The sequence below is a fragment of the Acomys minous genome, assembly GCF_964271855.1.
Source record: "Acomys minous genome assembly, chromosome: 18".
Lineage (NCBI taxonomy): Eukaryota > Metazoa > Chordata > Mammalia > Rodentia > Muridae > Acomys > Acomys minous.
In genome coordinates this window covers 53,314,030-53,328,829 of record NC_140501.1, presented here as the reverse complement: position 1 = coordinate 53,328,829, position 14,800 = coordinate 53,314,030, and the positions used below count along the sequence as shown (strand labels likewise).

Here is a 14,800-nt window from a genome sequence, read left to right as displayed (position 1 = left end):
CCAGTGCCTTGACCAGTAGTACCCAGCTCCAGCTGCTTGGCGGCCCCAATCCCTGACTTCTGTTTCTTCCTCCTGTGAGACCACTGCCTTTTGTAGACCAGCGCTTCTCAACCTGTGGCTCTCAACCCCTTTGGGGCTTGTATATCAGATATCCTGTAGGCTAGATATTTACATTATGATTCATAACAGTAGAAAAATCAGCTATGAAGTGGCAATGAAATAATGCTATGGCCGGTGGGGGTCACCACACCATGAGGAACTGTATTAAAGGGTCAAACCATTAGGAAGGTTGAGAACCACGGCAAGAGGCTCAGGTGGACCCAGTGCTTGCCTCTCATGCACATACTGTCTATGGAGCAGCAGCTGGGGCAACACAGCCTTTGATGGATGTATGAACACATTCAGTGCAGTCCTTACCCTCCCTACAAAACTTTGAGATGCTTCTATGTCTAGAAGGAGGGAGTCTTATAACAATTGAGTTGTAATCTGAATAAATTAATAAATTATAAAAAAGAAGGGAGTCTTTTGAGAAAGGACAGTGATGGACGACAGGGAGCAAGTGAGTTCCAGGTTATAACCTGGGGGTAGGGTAGGCATGTCTTGGGGGGGGGATGAAGAGGGTCTGGAGTTTCTTCTGGGGAAAGGAGCCATAGGTCACAAGTGTGAGTAAAACCATCACATGGAGATTCTTACACTGTTTCCCATCAGAAGCAATGGAGATGGCTCCAGTCTGTGGTGTTCAAACCGATCTTTTAAAAGGATGGCACGGCATTGGAGAGATGCTGGAAGAATAGGTTCCGATGTTTAATACAAATTTCTTAGCGATGAAGTTGGGTCTGCACCTTAACAAGGTTGGGTGGTGGCTTTCCTGGAAAAGAGCACACGACTTCCTTTGAGGAGCCTTCCAGCTCTCGTGGTAGGTGTGGCTCTCCTCTTCCCTGGGGTGCTGATGGCCACCAGCCCACCAAGGCAAGAGGAGCAGAAGAGGAGGCCCAGGTCTTGGAAGGCCATAAGCAGGAGGGAGATTAAACACTCTGGGAACTGCTCCAGGAACTAGTTCAACTTTAATCAAGGAGAACACAGGCTATATAGCCCTTGGGGAGTGGATAGGGGCCTTATGGGAAAGATGTTCAGAATTGGTTGAAAGCAGGTACTTTAAGGATGCTTGTTTTACATTTGACAGTGCACTCCTAGCATATGAGAAAGGGAACACAGTACCTAGTTATCCTACAGGAACAGGGAGGGGAGAGCTAGCAGGGAGCTGTGTCAAGGGCCATATATCAAATGTGGTTAGGGGCATCTATGTCTAAAGACACTCTCCAGAGGAGGTCAGGCAGAGAGGAGGAGGCCCTGCTGGGGAGAGGGAGTCCTACACCTAGCTCAGAATGGCTATTGGACTGGGAGGACTGCAACCTCAAACAGAAGTCTTTCCAATAGCAGGAGCACCCTCCTGAGCTTACATCCTGCAAGCCCCTTGCTCCTGGTATTTAGTACAAAGCAGTTGAAATTGGGGAGGCTGGCAGCCCTTTATTTGGGGCCTTGTCATAGCTTTGTCACTAGCACTCTCTGAGATCTAGAGGAAGCCCCTTTCTGTGCTTTTAACCCTTCTCCAAAAACACAGAGCTCACTGACATCCTGGCCACACCCATTCTGGAAAAGGTGTTCTCAGTAAAACCAAGGAATCATTAACCCCTCCATCCATCCGATCAAACACCTTTTCAAAACCACCTTATTTATTTACTTATTTTAAAGCTATGTGTAAGCACATGTGTCTATGTGGGAATATGTGCACATAAGGACAAGTGCCCACAGAGGTCAGAAGAGGGCATCAGATCACCTGGAGCTGGAGTTACAGGATTGCTGGGAACTGGATGCTTTCCGCAAGAACAGTACGTGCTAGTAACCGCCGGGCCACCGCTCCAGCCCCCTCTTAACGTAGTCGTTAGATTATATGTGAGTCATCATTCCGAGCCTCTGTTTTCTGGCCTGTGACATGCCAATGTGCAGTGAAGATGAAACAAGATAATAAACGGAAACTGAGAAGCAGCGTGTTCCTTTCTTTAGCTCCTACACCTGAGGACCTCCAGTTTATGAGGCATCATAATTCCTGGGTCCTGGTCTGTAGTGCACGTTCCCTCCCACTCCCAGGTTCCTATCCATCTCCACGGTTCTGAATCAGTGGGTTTAGGATACAAGCCCATGGTATGCATTCTTATGGGGGCTCTGGGTCGTTGTACCATGGTAGGTGGTCCCCACCGGGAGGCATTGCATAAACCTCTGAATGTCTCTGGACTCATTGAGCACAGCTCTTGCACTTGGGAGTTTAAAAGAAAAGGAGAGGACAGGTGAAGGCTAGAAAACCAAATGGCCTCTGCTTCCACAGTCAAGTAGTCCCCCCCCCCTGAAAAAAAGGCTGCTCAGTCACCCGTGGGGGGTAAGACTTTCGGGAAAAGCCAGCCCTTGGCAGCCCAGCCCTGATGGAAAGTTTGGTGTGGTCAGATCATGTTTTTCAGCTCTCGCTAGATCTCCAGGGCTTCTGTTTTGACAGGTGTATCCAGGGTTGGTGTAGCAGAGGTTGCCAGCTCAGCCCTGGCCTGGGGAGAAAGGCTGGGGGAAGGGCAAGAGGTTTGCCCCCGCCCTGTCCTGTTCTGCAGGAAGGAACGACGGGTTGTCAGGGTGGTATGAGAAGGCAAGCCTGGAGTTTTCAGAGGTACCGAGAGACCGTGGCTCAAGCATGTGGCTTCTAGGAAGACCCATGCTTTCCTTGGGAAGCCCAGGAATATTTCCAAGGCTTTGCAAACTTTGGAATTAAAGGCATACCAACAGCAAAGTCTGTGCTTTGCATCTGGTAGCTGAAATCTCACGGGCTAGCACCTGTCCACAAAGATTCAAACGTTATTATTTGGCTCTGGTGAGATTTAGTAAAGTAACTGAGCAGAGTCGGATAAGGGAGTCAGGGGGTGTGGGGTGGTGAAGACAGCTTGATTAGGACATTTATGTGTGAGACTCCAGGCTCAGGGCAGTCAAGACCACCCATTCTTTGTTTTCTGAGGAAGAACTCGAAGGTCCAAGGAGTCAGTGCTGGCCTACACTCCCACAAGGAAGAAGGGTCCGGCAGAGCTGGAGTGTGACCTGTCCCAGCTTTATGTCTGCTGATGGACTCTGTAAGGTGGCCCACTCCACTCTCAGACAAATGGCATCCATCTCACAAGATCTCCTGCTGAGTCACACCATTTATTTCAGGCTTTATGGTTCTGACTGCTTACTCCTAAGCCCCACCCAGCTCTTTGCAATTTCGATAGAATTGAAAAAAGTTCAGATACCCTAAAGGACTATGTGATGAGATGGGACAGATGGATTAGAGAGAGAGAGAGAGAGAGAGAGAGAGAGAGAGAGAGAGAGAGAGAGAGAGAGAGAGAGAGAGAGAGTTGCTGGCTTCTGTGGCATATCCAGGGAAGCTTAACGATGCTTAAATTCCCGTAATGGTCAACACCCGGCACGTGGCTGGTGTCTACGGAAGTCTGGCTGCTGCTGGGTACCCTGACTGACTTAAGCAGCCACTCTTTCAGTGTGTCTATCAGCCACGCTCTCCAGGAGATCATTAAGCTCAAGTGAAGCCGTAGTGGGCTTCAGACTGTACAGTCTGGATAAAAGCCATGTGGGGGTGTAGCGCAAAGGCCAGGAAGAGCTGGCACCTTGACTTTACCCTTTCCAGCCTCCTGAACCATGAGAAAACAAATTGCTGTCGTTGGGACCATGCAATCTGGGGTTTTCTAGTGGCCACGAAGCTGACCAAGTACCCTGGGTAACTGTCCAGAAGATCTTCCCACCAGTCTCATGGGAGGGAACCAGAGATCAATTAAACAGTTTGCCCAAGACTGTCTCAACATGGATATGTTTATTATGTCTGTGGCCCAGGGAAGTCAATGCATCACTCCAAGACCCAGGTCCCCCAACTACGAGGTAGAGATTGAACATTATGCATCATGAACTGTAATAATGACTACTATTAGTAAGAGTGAGTTACTAGGGGCTGGAGAGATGGCTCAGAGGTTAAGAGCACTGTACTGACTGCCCTTCCAGAGGTCCTGAGTTCAATTCCCAGCAACCACTTGGTGGCTCCGAACCATCTATAATGTGATCTGATGCCCTCTTCTGGCCTGCAGATGTAATGCAGACAGAGCACTGTATACATAATAATAAATAAATCTTAAAAAAAAAAAAAAAGAGTGAGTTACTATTTGTGAAGTGCCCCAAGATGGTATGTGGCCTCTAACTGGCTCCACCATCGCTGTGTGCTTTCATTGTTACTGTTGTCTGGTGTGGGCCTCTAGCCTCTGGCATGACATGGTCATTGCTACCTTGTAACCAGAGCAGCTGTGCTTGCTCATAAGGGATCGTTACAAGGTTGGGCCCACCTAACACTCTCTTATGGAATGGAAGGGAAGGAGGACTTGCAGGGTTCAGGAGGGGCCTAGTCCTAGAGGATATGTTAGTGGGTGACAATTGTTGGAGAGAGAGCACCTTTCTTTGGTGGGGTATCTGCCTGTAAGTTGCCTGTGCTCCTTTAAGCAATTCCAATTAAACTCACTGAATCTCCAAGCTAGACTCAGATGGAGCCGTTTCTCTGGTCTGTGACTGTCCTGTCTGTCTGGAGAACAGAAATGGGATTCTCAGATAAAGCCATGTACCACTGTCCTGTTGCTACAGTGTCCACTGGGTTTCCCTGCTGGCTTACCTATACAGTTCATCTCATTCTGTGAAGCATATTGCCACACATCGTTACTCCCTCTTTCTTTCTGTCTGCTGTTACAGATCTTGGGGTCGGATAATGGGATTTTCATCTAGAATCTAGGAACTGCAGTTGAAGGGCAAGGCCCATGAGTGGCCGGTCTTAGTTCCGTCCTGTTGGATCTGAAAACAGCAGATGAGGGTTAGAGAAAGGAGACAGGCTCAGAGAGGAGAAATAGGGAGCCAGGGTGTGGTGGAAAGATGAGAGAGCTGCCAGACATCAGATGGAAAGAGGGTAGTGTCTTCTGTTTCTCCCAGTAGTCACTGGGTCAGCCGGCCTTCTGGCTCCATAGCCCCTAGCTTACGTATAGCACCCTTCCATGAGGCGACCCTATGAACGCATGTGTGGCCTCAGTGGATTCTGACTTCTGTCGGTGCCCTTAAATCAGGTGGTTACTCAAGCCACACAGTCAAGGGCTGATTTATAACTGCCCAGGCCTCATATGACTTTCTGTAGCTTTGCTCTTATGTTTTTAAATCATTTGTTCATTTGGTTGTCAATTCCTGTGTCTCGTCTCTCATTTTGTCCCCGCCGCCCCAAAGCCCATCCCTTGGAATTGGTCCCAGATCCAGCTTTGCTCACTTAGACTTTCCTTTATCCCAGGGCCTTGGCCAAATCCTTACCCTACCAGTCGTGTGGCGACCCAGTAGTTCAAGTTTTCACAGGGTTTGCCTGTCACCCAAGAGCGTGAGGTGACTCCACTGGCGTGTCTTTCCTGTTGTCCTTGTGTTACTACCTGGGTGTCACCCTTCTAAACATGCCCTGACTTTATCACTGAGACTCGCTACACACCCCCAGCCCAGACTTCCTCCTCCTCCTCCTGCCGTGTTTCAGGCAAGGCTATAGAAATGTCAGCCTTCTCTGGGGAAGATGACCACGTTGGGCTCCAGGCCTTACTTACCCTCATGACCCTTAAGCAGTGAACTCAGTGGCCCCCACATGGCAGGTGCTGGGGGAAGGATGCATCTCAATGCCGCATGGATGGGCAAGGCTTGTCTATGGCGGGCTCATCTTGGAGCTTCCAGCTTTTTACTCCTCCTGAGCACCCCTGACTTACACATACCTTACATCAAACCAGTAGCCAAGCTCTGCACCAGGTCACATCCGGCTTAGCAAATGAACCTACTCTCCCTTAACACCCCTGCCCCCCCCCCAAGGTGGAGCAAGGCCTGATTGATTTCCAGGGAACCTAGCTGACCTCTGCTCTTTCCCCCTTGGGGCAAGTCTGGCCTGGTCTTTTTCTACTCTTTGGTTCTGTTTCTTTGTCTTCCCTGTGGGGTCTGGGCCTGTCCTATTTGCCAGTCTCATTTGAGCCAAGTAACTACAGGGCCCAGTTGCAAGCTTTAGGGAACACACTGTTACCAGCTTGGCCTTGCTGTTGGGAGGAATTCCTTAGCTGTTTGGGCTTCACTGCCAAGCACTAGGAACTCCCAGAAACCTTCAGGTCTCAGATTCTGCAACAGCACCCTCAACAGGGATTTATTTCCCTCTGAAGGTGAGATGGATCGCTGAAGGTTAGTTACAAATGCTAGAAGACACACGCCTCCCGGAAACAGCTCTTTACTGGGCCAGTGATACAGTGTCACATAGTACTATCATATATAGACAGGACAATTATACGGCAGGTGAGGAGAGGGTGTAGGGTGGACGTGCAAGCCAGTTGCACACTGAGGTTGAGGAGGAAGGTGACACAGAGGCTTTGAGCAGGAAGCAGACAGGGCTATAAGGCAGTGCACCGGAAGGGACAGCTTTACCCTCTGGCCTGGAGGGTCTAAGTCTTCTGGACTGTGAAGGAGCAGGACGGCTTTTCAGAAAGTGAGTCAAGACAATTGCAGGCCTTTCCCAGCATCCCTTTCTGCCAGTGTATGCAAGAAGTTCATGGAAGATGAGAAGGTAATGTCTGTCTAAGGTTCCTTGTTCAAGCTCTTCGCATGTCTGGTCCAGCTTGCTGTGCGTATGGGAAAGAACTCCAGACATCTTAGGTCATCGTGAGGTGAAGTCAGTGTGCATCTGTGACAAGTCAGCCAAGAGGAGGAGGCAAGAGCTACCTCATTACCAGCTTCTTCCTCCTCAGCCACCACAGAGAAGCCTCTGGAAACACGGCATGGTAGCCTAGGTTGAACAAGCGGCGGCTTTGCAGAGAGATGCTTCATCCCTGCCTTGTCCTTTCACCTCCAGCCCTGTGGCCTTCCTGGGAGATGTATAGCGGACAAGCAGAATGTTCTGGGGCCTGTAGGCTGCCTGCAGGTGAAACTCTACTTGAGTTTCTTCCAGGCCACTCTTGAGATGCAGAGGTAAGACCGAAGAGAAGAATTTTCTAGACGTGCAAATAAAAACTCTCTGAACTTGTCAGGGGCACCACGACGTGCACAGGGGCTGAGCATGCCAGCTGGACAGCGTTCTCTGGCCCTGTGTGGGGCATGGCAGCTCCCCATGACCTCTACTCCCATGACTGTTGGGAGAAGCTTGTCTCTGGACATTTAGCTATAATTCCCCAAAGGTTTTCCTGGATTTCTTTTTTTTTTTCTTTTTTCTTTTTCAAGACCTGGCTCCCACAGGTGTTAAGTCATTGCAGAGACCAGAGCTATGTACCATCCAAGAGTTCTATGACATGACATTCTTCCCTAGGGAGCCACCTCCCCAGCAGGGTGTCACAGGACAAAGGAGGTCTTCTTCCCTTTCTTCCTATTCAGCCATGGAAACCCAGGAGGCTCCCCCTAGTCAGTAGAGGAAAGTGGAGAGGGGGTGGGAGCTGTTTTCCTATGGTACAGTCATTATTGGGGAGCCTAAGGCTATACAGTCAGCTCTAAAAGGCACCCTCATATCAGAATAAAAGAAAAATGATTGTCTGTAGGTAGTAGGCCCTTCTGGCTGCTTTCTCTGACCCACCTCCCCAACCTTCATGGCAGCATCAGAATAAAAACCTTTTTCAGTAGGGGCTCTGGTTGCCTGGTGGACCTGGAGGCCCAGGTAGTCCAGGGGGACCCTGGATACCCGGCTCACCCTTAGGCCCTGTGGCGCCCCGCTGGCCGGGGGACCCTGTCTTTCCTGAAATCCCTGGCTTTCCCTGAGGCCCTGATGGTCCTGGAGATCCTGGGGGCCCCACTGGCCCTGGGGGCCCCACATCCCCTTTGGGGCCTGACTGCCCCCTTGGCCCTCCAGTGCCAAAGCTACCCTTTGAGCCTTTGAGGCCTGGAAAGCCTCGGGGACCAGTTGGCCCTCTTTCTCCTGAAGGTCCTTGCTCCCCAGGCTGCCCCTGAGGACCTTGAGGTCCTGAGGGTCCCAGGCTGCCAGGGTCCCCTTTAGATCCTCTGCTACCAACAGGTCCTTTCACGCCTGTGTCTCCTTTGAGTCCTCTTGGTCCTGGCGGGCCGGGGACACCTAGAATCGGATAGAAGAAGAGACAGATCACTTGTGAGGCTTTGTGTAAGCCGAGTGGGCAGAGGAACAGCTGACACCCAGACAGAAGTTTGGCCCAGGGCTGTCACCTCTTGGCCACTAGGTGATTACTTTACTGTTGCTGAAATGGGAAGGTGGGTTAGACCAGGGCGCTCTATGCAACAACCTGTGTCAGTGGTGTCCTGTGTTGGGCCTGTAGTACTACTAAGCTCCCAGTTCTGACTTGCAGGTTCCCTGCAGCGCCACACACCGCCCAGCAGAACCGAGAGCAGAGCTGCGATTGTCACAGCCCACACAGCCACAGTCATCCAGCAAGCTTCCATCCTTCCCTAGGGCGGCCTGACCTTCTAGACTTTCTGTAGATGTTGAATACTGTTCTTACTCCATGCCCTACATCCCGTGACCTCTTACATCTCTGGGATCAGGGGTGTGCAACCAGAGACAGAGGAAAAAGTGAAGACAGTCAGGTGAGACCTAACTCACCGAAGCATCCTCGAAGAAAGGGCTACCTCTCCAGGAAGTCCGGCCTCATCTAGGAGCCCTGAGGCTGCTGCTTTCTGAGCCTTTAGCTGACACATAGAGAATCAGTTTAGCACGAGCCAGCACTAGATGCGTATCTCTTGGTCTCTGATAAACCAGAGACTCTTGGAAAGATGACAAGAGCCATTTCTCACATCTTTAGCACTGAGCGCAGAGCCTGGCATGCAGTCAGGAGAGCTCAGAGTTTGTTGGAAAAGGCCATTTCTCAAGCTCTGGGCCTCTATTATGGTCCTGATGATGTCGGGAAGAGACACGGCTTTTAGCATGGAGTCGAACGGCCTCCCCTCCTCCTATCTGTGTCAGCCTGAGAGACACAGTTCTCAGATCTGTACCAACCCTGAGGACACATGGCAGAGAGTAGCTGCCTCCCCTGCCAGGGTATGCAGAATGCTTTAAGACCACAGGAGACAGAGCATGATCTACAGTGGGCGTGGAGAAAGAGCTTCAGCCTTTGTGAAGGCAAGGCTGGGGCGAGGGTGGGGGCTGGGGGAGGGGGGAGCACAGGGCTGGTTCTCTTCTGTGGTCTCTGTGTGGGTGAAGCTGCAGGGTTGGTGGGAACTGTGAGTCCCGGAGCCTGACTCACAACTCCATGAGAGACTCTGCTGGCATCTCCGACCCTTTGCAAGGCAGTGTCAAAAGTTTTTGAGTTGCGGGGGGATTAGTCCAGTTTTTCAACTGAAATCTGGAAAGTGACGTGAAATCCCACTGGTGGGCTGGGGAGTGGTCCAGTTGGTAAAATGCTTGCTGTTTGGAGGATCTGACTTCAATCCCCAGAACTCGTGTTTAAAAAAAAAAAAAAAGCTGGGTGTGGTGACATGCACCTGCTTAGTCCTGGGTGGAGGATGTAGGAAACCAGTGGTTCCCTTGGGTGGCCAGCCTAGCCTAATTATCAAACTCCAGGCCCAGGGGATTGTGCCATTGTTCAAAAAACAAGGAAGATGTCTGCTAAGGAACAAAACTTGAGGTCCACACACACCTGTACACACTGACCCACAAAGACAAGCCCCGCCCTCAGCTGTGTGCCTGTGCGCATGCGTGTGAGTGTGTCTGATTCTAAGGGCATCTTAAGGGGAGACCAGAACTCTGTAATGTCTTTGAGGGAAGGAAGAAATGGTACGTGTTGTGATCTGAGAGTTCTTTGAGTTGCCTGAATCTTATTCTGTGGCCCTGGGTCACCTGGGTCACCTTCATGCTGGTTATTGTGACCTGCTTCCCCTAGCTCCTTACCACTCTGCTGTTCCCTGCATCTCCTTCTCAAAGTGTTTCTATGTAGAAGTAGAACCAGGTCAGCGAATATCTATTATGACCTAAACTGGAAACCAGAGCCCGGACTGTCAGCCCCATTAGAGCCAATAAAAACCTTCCAGTCGGCTCCGGCCACTGCCTGCCGTGGGACAGGGCTCCGCCTCAGCTCACGTGGCGTGTGGGCTGAGGGCAGCTGGTGGGTAAAGGTAGCAGCCTGGTGTTAGAGAAACCGGGAGACAGGACCGGCCCCTCTATTCCCAGAGAGTGCCTCATTGCCGTCACCAGCCCAGCACAGTCCCAAGCTGATGCCCACACAGGGGCTACCTCCCCCAGCCTGGCAGGTCTCTCTGGGAACTGGCAAAACCCACAGTGCCTGCCCTTATTCTGCTCCTGGCATCGAGAGCAGCTGAGATTTAGAGAGGCAGAGGGCCATCGAGCTGTAGTGAGAGACCTTGTGAGGCTGTGTGGCTGATGGAGCCACGCGGGGCAAACTCTCCCCATCCCGGAACTTGGAGTTCACTGGAGAGCTGTACTAAGTGTCACCCGGTCACACAGCCGAGTTGATTGAACATAAACGGCTTAATCTGTTCTTAGTGTATCACTGACAACTGAAGATCTAAGTGCCCTGTGGCTCTACTGCCCCTTGTTCTGACCCCGCTCCCCCCCTAGTAGGTGGGCGCTTTCTTCCAGTGCTCCCTTCTTGGATCGGTTTTTTGGATTTGCCCTCCGCCTGCCACGGGAACAGAGGCTGCCCTAGAGTCTTCTCCAAGTCCCCTGCTCCTCCATTCTTTTTGAATTCTGGTGGAAGAGACTGCACTCTGTGTCTAGTCTGGGGAAATCTCACCATGGCAGGGGTGCTATTCCCTGCCCCAAGGCCATCTGTTTTGTTTTTGTTTGTTTGTTTGTTTGTTTGTTTCACGAGACAGGGTCTATCTGTGTAGCCTTGGCTGTCCTGGACTCGCTTTGTAGACCAGGCTGGCCTCGAACTCACAGCAATCCGCCTGCCTCTGCCTCCCAAGTGCTGGCCTCACTTTCTCCTGGGGGCCCCCATTTTCTCTGGTGCCGCTGTCTACTGAAAAGAGCCTCTCCTCCTTGACCCGGAGGGAGCATCGCAGCCACCGTGAGGGTATCTAGGGTCTCCGTGCCAGCAGCGAAGGAGAAAAGGCGGAGCCAAAAGCCTGCTCTGCCCTCATTTTCTGGGTGTCTTTCTTCTCTGGGGGAAGGAGTGTGCGCCCATCGTGCTTGGGCAGACAATTGGGCAGAAGCCTCAGCCTCCGTCGTACCACCCGTTCCGTTGTCTTAAGCATGGTTGTGAGGAGGACCTGGAAGAGAAAGGCCACCTCTTTCTCTATGCACGCTCTTGTGGCCACCACGGCTGCTCCATCTCTGAGAATCTGGGTGAGTCCTAGGTAACAGCAGGAGGAGAAAAAGTGATGGACCCCTCAACCAGGCTTCCTCCCACAGGCATCACCTTGGCCCCTCAGGACCCTCCAAAGGGATTTTTTGGGTCTCTTCTATCCTGTTTGGGGCTGTCTGGAGGAGGGAAGAGCTCTCAAACCCTTCTCTGAGGGGTCTAAAATAAGTAGCAATAGCCAGGCATGGTGATGTGTTGGAAGGACCCTGCCGTTTGAGGTTGCAGTCTTTGCAGTCCTGATAGCCACTCTGAGCTCAGCGTTAGGTGCAGGACTCCCTCTCCCCAGCAGGAGTCTCCGGCTCTCTGCCTGACTGCATCTGGAGAGTGTGTTTAGACATAGATGCCCCTAACCACATTTAATATATGGCCCTTGACACAGCTCCCTGCTAGCTCTCCCCTCCTTGTGCCTATAGGATAATTAGGCGCTGTGTTCCCGTTCATATGATAGGAGCGTACTGCCAAATGCAAACAAGCATCCTTAAAGTGCCTGATTGCAACCAGTTATGTACAGCTATCCTGGAAACCCCTGACCCACTCCCTAAGGGCTATACAGCCCTTGTTCTCCCTAATTAAAGTTGAACTAGCTCCCTGAAGTGGTTCCGGAATGTTCACTCTTAGGGGTGCTCGTGGCCTTCCAAACTCTGTGCCTCGCCTTCTCCTCCTCCTGCCTTGGTGGGCTGGTGGCCAACAGACCCCCAGGAAGGAGGAAAACCACAGAGTTATCCAGCTGTAATCTGAGCACTTGAGAAACACAGCCAGGGGAATTGGGAGTTCTGGGCCATCCTGGGCTACATAGAGTCTGGATAGCTAGATAATAAGACCTTGACTCAAGAAATAGCATTTGCTTAGCATGTGCAAGGTCATGGATTCTATTCTAGGTACTTACATTAAAAAAAAAAATAGATGGGGGCTTGGAAAGGCTCTTTTCTTACATTCTCAGATGATCCTGAGAATTGTGAGGCAGAGGAGCTCAGCCTACCCAGGGACAAAGTCGTTAACGAGCAGTTAGCACAGTGGGAAGGAAGATGACCCAAGGCTTGAGGCCAAGGATAGGGTTCGAATGACCTGTCAATAATAAGACACTGGTGTGGGCAGAGTACAGGGTAGGGAAGAGGAGGGCTCAAAACTGCTCTGCGCAGCCAAGAAGCAAACACCAGCATGGTGGCTGAGGTAAGGAGTCCCAGGGAGGCCCATCATTACTCAGGAAGTTACAGACTGTAATTAGCCTCTTAGGCCCATTAGGAACCAGCCACAACTGACTGCATGTCTGAAGGAGGCAGAGTGGGTGGTGGGTCTGTGGTTCATACTCAGGATTGGGAAGATGAAAGAGATAGGAGCGGCCAGGAGAATCTAGTGTCTTTAGACACAGTCCTGCCCATCCATGGTGTAGCGAGCCATTGGCAGGTTTTGAGATGCCAGCTGAAAGGGCTCCCTGATGCGAGCCTGCCAACATCTGCTGCTTCTCCTCTAGAAGCGAGAACTCAAATGGAGGAGTGCAGCTAGGGTACCAAAGAAACTCTCAGCAGCTTTATAAGGCTGGGCAGACAAAAATGGGGCTCACGGCTACTAACTCTCTTCACTGTCACCTGTATACAAAACTCCTGTGCCTGTAAAAAAAACAAGACGACCTGTTTTTTCCTTTCTTTAAAATATTATCTATCTCTCTATCATCTATTAATCTATTTACTTGTGCATGTAGTAAAGTGTTTGCTTGTAGTGTGTGAGCAGGTGTTTGGACTCAGTTTCTCTGCCCACTTTCCAGGTACTAACAGTTGAACTTAGGTTATTAGAGTTGGCAGCAGAAACCTTAACCTGCTGAGCCATCTTGTCAACCTTGCTCCTCCCTTCTTAGCATGGCAACTTCTGAGTCCTAATGGGTTACAGCATGCTATAGCAGGTGGTACTTACGGAACAAACTTGCAAGTTTAATTCCACTGCACGTTTGGCATCCACCCTCTCTCTGTTCATACTTTTATGCTTTCTATTCATTGAGCAAACACTTCCAGATTCCATAGACTGTTAGACATTTGTGAAAGGGATATCAATAATTTCAGTTTGTAAGAATGCCTTATATTAAGTGTGTGTGTGTGTGTGTGTGTGTGTGTGTGTGTGTGTGTGTGTGTGGTGGTGGTGGTGCATGCCTTTTATCACAGCACTCAGGAGACAAAGGCAGGAGGATCTCTGTGAGTTCAAGGCCAGCCTGGTCTACAAAAGAGAATTCCAGAACAGCCAGGGCTGCCACACAGAGAAACCCTGTCTTGAAAAACAAAACAAAGTTAAAAAATAAACAAACCAATCAACAACAACAACAAAAAACCAACCCCCCCAAAAGCTTTTTAAGTTAATATAATGATTTTAGGTCTGTGCTATTGTCACTGCTCCTCACAACTACCCCATGCGGTTTAAACAGGGCAAGTATTAATGATCTTGTTTGTGCTGGCTAGATTAAAAAAAAAATTAAAAAAAAAAATGCTGGTTAGTTTACTGAATAGTCTGTAAAGAGAGTTTTTAAATCAGGAATTATCTAGATCAGGTCAGTCTGGGGACATGTCTATGTGAGATTGTTTTGATTGTTAATTGGTGTAGGGAGGCCCAGTCCCTTGTGGGCAGCACCATTCCCTAGGCAAGGGGGCCCTGAACAGTGTAAGAGAGGAGAAGCCTAGCGGAGAGTGGACAAGCCATTAAGCAAGTGGGGCTGTGTGGACTCATTTCTCTCTGCTCTTGACTGACGATAGGAATAAGCCTAGCTGCTTGATTCCTCTCAGTGCTGGGCTGTGGTCTGGAATTGAAAGCCGAATAAATCTTTTCTCTCCGAAGCTGCTTTTCGTCACGGCCACAGAAATTAAAGTAGGACACAGTGGGTGAGAAGATACAGAGTTGAAAGTGATGAAGTGCTCTACCCATCCCTCAGCTAATGAGCAGTGATTTTTTTTCTGCCTCTACCTCCCAAAGGATAGTCCTAGCAGAGACACTGTCTAGCACAGACACTGTCTAGCACAGACATAAAAATTATCCTAGAGACGAGGAAGCGATAAAGGTTCTAGGAGAGATGTAACCAGCGCAGATGCACCACAGGATTTCTGTTTAGTAAGTAGAGGCTTGAGATTAGAGCTGGAATGGGGCTGGTCCTAACCCCTTCATTTACAGATGACAGAGCACAGTTGGGGAGGCGAAGCAATTTTGCCTAAAGTCCCAGAGTAATTATAACCCAGCCTTCTTTCCTTCAGGAGGTACTTGGCATCCCCCCATCCTGCCTGTGTTACTGGCATCTCTCTACCTATGTTCTTCTGTCAGCTCTACACCAGCCGGGCAGTTCTTCACTGCCAGTTCCAGGGTCAGAGCCTCAGAGCATGTCCGAGGGTGACTGATGACTTCCCTGTTGGGTGGGGTGTTCAATTTATCTGGAAAGT

The 14,800-nt window shown here is 50.3% G+C and overlaps 1 protein-coding gene across 1 annotated transcript in view; it reads right to left on the bottom strand.

Annotated features, from left to right (window-relative positions):
* Positions 1 to 6,336: 6,336 nt before the first annotated feature.
* SCARA3 (scavenger receptor class A member 3) overlaps positions 6,337 to 14,800 on the bottom strand; it is a 36,338-nt gene continuing 27,874 nt past the window's right edge. Inside the window, exon 6 of the mRNA XM_084767005.1 lies at positions 6,337 to 8,173. Coding sequence (XP_084623131.1) covers positions 7,722 to 8,173 — 452 coding nt within the window. The 3' untranslated portion in view covers positions 6,337 to 7,721. The remainder of the gene's footprint in view (positions 8,174 to 14,800) is intronic.